The sequence below is a fragment of the Bison bison genome, unplaced genomic scaffold (assembly GCF_000754665.1).
Source record: "Bison bison bison isolate TAMUID 2011002044 unplaced genomic scaffold, Bison_UMD1.0 scf7180017864487, whole genome shotgun sequence".
In the NCBI taxonomy this organism is placed as follows: Eukaryota; Metazoa; Chordata; class Mammalia; order Artiodactyla; family Bovidae; genus Bison; species Bison bison.
Genome location: NW_011495047.1, coordinates 7863363 through 7866283, shown reverse-complemented (window position 1 = coordinate 7866283; position 2921 = coordinate 7863363). Strand labels below are relative to the sequence as shown.

The window sequence follows — 2921 nt, the reverse complement described above, 5'->3', positions numbered from 1 at the left end:
CATTCACCATGAGGCCTAGTCTGCCGTGTGGGACAACTTCAGGGGCTGCACGCCAGCTTTCCTGGGAGGATGAGGGGGGTCCTAGGCCCACAGCCTCCCCAACCAGGGAAGTCACGCAGTGATGTATTACACCTCCAGCCTCTGTCAATTTTTGTCGTTGGAGAAATGGTTCAGATGGTGTCAAAAAAGCTGAGAAGCCCTTGGGATACTCTGGCAGACTGGGGTTTTATCCTCGAGTGTCCCCATGTGGGACTTTAGACCCTCAGCCCTAACACTGCCCCGCCACCCCCCTCCACAGTCCTTTCTCCTCTGTCGCCAGATTCTCACCTAACCAGGGGGCCAGCACTCACCCTGCCTGCTCACAGGGTCCGGCCTTGCGCTCACAATCACGCCCGTGGAAGCCTGGTGGGCACACACAATGGTAATCACCGCCCCCGTCATACACGCACTGGCCTCCGTTCCGGCAGGGGGACTGCGTGGTACAGATGTGTTCATCTGCAGAGGAGACCGGGAGGGCTCTGGGACAGCCCCTCGCACGTGGCACCCAGACCTGCCCAGGCCCCACCCAGAGCTCTGTGGGGGTGGCTCATACACAGTCCCAACCTGGGCGGAAAACAACACTGCATTTGGAGTCAGGAGGCGCCTGGTCCTAGCCCTGTCAGTGTCTCAACTTGCCTTTGGGTGAGTTGTATCTCATTTGTGGATCTCAGTTGCCTCATCTGTGATATGAGAACAGTTTCCTGCAGGTGTCTTACCTACCACAGAGGGTTGTGTTGAGAACCAGTTCAGATAACAGATAGGTATAAAGTCTACAACTATAAAATACTACAGGCTTCCCTTGTGGCTCAGCTGGTAAAGAATCCGCCTGCAATGTGGGAGACCCGGGTTCGATTCCTGGGTTGGGAAGATCCCGTGGAGAAGGGAAAGGCTACCCACTCCAGTATTCTGGCCTGGAGATTTCCATGGACTGTATATAAAATACTATATATTTGAGGGTTTGAGCCAGACACAAGAGGCACTCAATAAATAAGGATGGATGTTCCTCCCAAGACACGTGGGGCCCCCAGTCCAACAGCTGCCCTCTCTACTCCCCTACCTTTGTCACAGAACTTGCCTGCCCAGCCAGTGTGACAGATGCACTGCCAGGGCTGGTGGCAGGTACCGTGCTGGCAGCCAGGCATTCTCACACAGCGCTCACAGTGCAGCCCCTCCCAGCCTGGGTCACACCTGACGGGGGGAAGCACAGGGTCAGGGCTCTGGGTGGAAGGAGGTGAAGACAGGGAGGAGGCAAGCTCAGAGTTTCCAGGAAACAGGAGACAAACAGGACAGCCCCTAAAGGAAAGCAGGCCTATCCTGGGTGGATAGAGAGCTGTGCCGGGTCACCACGCCACCAGGCACCAGCGTTGCCGTTCTGGTTGTGCAGTCTGTCTATCCTTTCCAAGCCTCAGTTTTCTCATCTGTAACCTGGGGTGACACCTGGCAGGGGTGGGTTGAGGAAGAAATGAAGATGAGGGACTTCCCTGGTGGTCCATTGGTTAATCCACCTGCCAATGAAGGGGACACAGGTTCAATCCCTGGCCCAGGAAGATCCCACAGGATGAGGAGCAACTAAGCCCATATGCCGCAAACTGAGCCCACGCACCATAGAGCCCGTGCTCCCCAGCAAGAGAAGACACCTCAATGAGAAGCCTGAGGACTGTGATGAAGAGTAGCCCCTACTTGAGGCAACTAGAGAAAGTCCATGTGCAGCCTGAAGACCCTGCACAGCCAACAACAAAAATAATCATTTTAAAAAAGAAAAGACATTAAGATGATGTCTGTTAAGTGCCCCTAGCACCGTTTCTGGTATATCTGAGGTGCTTAGAAACATTTTCGAAAGAAGAGTGACCTTGAAAAGTCACCAGGACCATCTTCCTACGCTGATTCCAGGGCAAGGCCTGCTTCAGAGAGTCCCCAACACCCCCAGCCCCTCCAGCAGCTTGCCTGTCAGCTCATGTTTTTACATCCAGACACACTTTCCTCCTGCTGCAGGATTTACCCGACCCCTACCCCAGTGTGTCAGTTACTTAAATTCATCAAAGAAAGACCCCCTTGAACAAGTCCATCTCCCCAGCAACCCTGGCAAAGCCTTTCTTTTCCAGGCTGAGCCAATTCTCCGTCTGTCTTATCTTTATCTCCTCCTTTTTGCCTCATGGCTCCCACTCTCCACTCTCCCTTAAGCTTCAGATCTTTCTCCTGGTATCTTGAAGAGGAAAGTTTTAGAGTTCCTGGATCAGACTTGGGAGAGTAAAGTGGGGAGCCGTAGTTAGAAGACGCAAAGGAGAGGCAAGGCAAAGAGGAAGAGGGAAGGATTGGGCACGGTGCCGGGTTGCCCATATGCCCTGTGTGCCACAGCTTTGAAGGGATGGGGAGGGCCTTAGACGTTCTGGGTCAAGCTTGGGGCTTGACTCGATTGTGAATATGGACGCCTAGGAAATGGGGAGCAAAAGATTTGGGACCACCGTGCTCCAAGGAGAGGTACCTGCAAGAGCCGTCAGGCGCGCAGCAGCCGTGAGCCAGGTTACAGAGGGAGCTGCAGTCATTGCCTGCAAGAGATTGATGTGGGAGGGGTGAGCCCGGGGGTCAGGGTTCGGCTGCCTGAGATGCCGGGCCAGGGAAAGGACGCAGGGTCCCGGTAACTGGAGGGGCCCAGCTCTGGGGCAAGGTAGAATAGAGACTAATCGCATTCCAAAGGGAAGTAAGTCCTGGGTGTTGCCAAGCCCGCGGTCGGAGCGGCTTGCAGTGCCATCTCTGGCCGGCAGAGGTCAACGTGCGAGCGAGGGACGGCCGGACAGGGCCGCGACCACATCCCCCCGGGGGAGCGCTCACCTCTGGCAGGCTTTACGGGTGCCCCCAGGATGCACAACAGGCAAACGAGATGT

At 55.4% G+C, this 2921-nt stretch overlaps 1 protein-coding gene across 1 annotated transcript in view; it reads right to left on the bottom strand.

Annotated features, from left to right (window-relative positions):
• Window positions 1-2921, bottom strand: part of DLK2 (delta-like 2 homolog (Drosophila)) — a 9990-nt gene that overhangs the window by 1369 nt on the left and 5700 nt on the right. Inside the window, exons 4-7 of the mRNA XM_010863236.1 lie at window positions 2869-2918; window positions 2522-2585; window positions 1097-1227; window positions 351-495 (exon numbers count right to left, since the gene is read on the bottom strand). Of these exons, the coding sequence (XP_010861538.1) occupies window positions 351-495; window positions 1097-1227; window positions 2522-2585; window positions 2869-2918 (390 nt within the window). The remainder of the gene's footprint in view (window positions 1-350; window positions 496-1096; window positions 1228-2521; window positions 2586-2868; window positions 2919-2921) is intronic.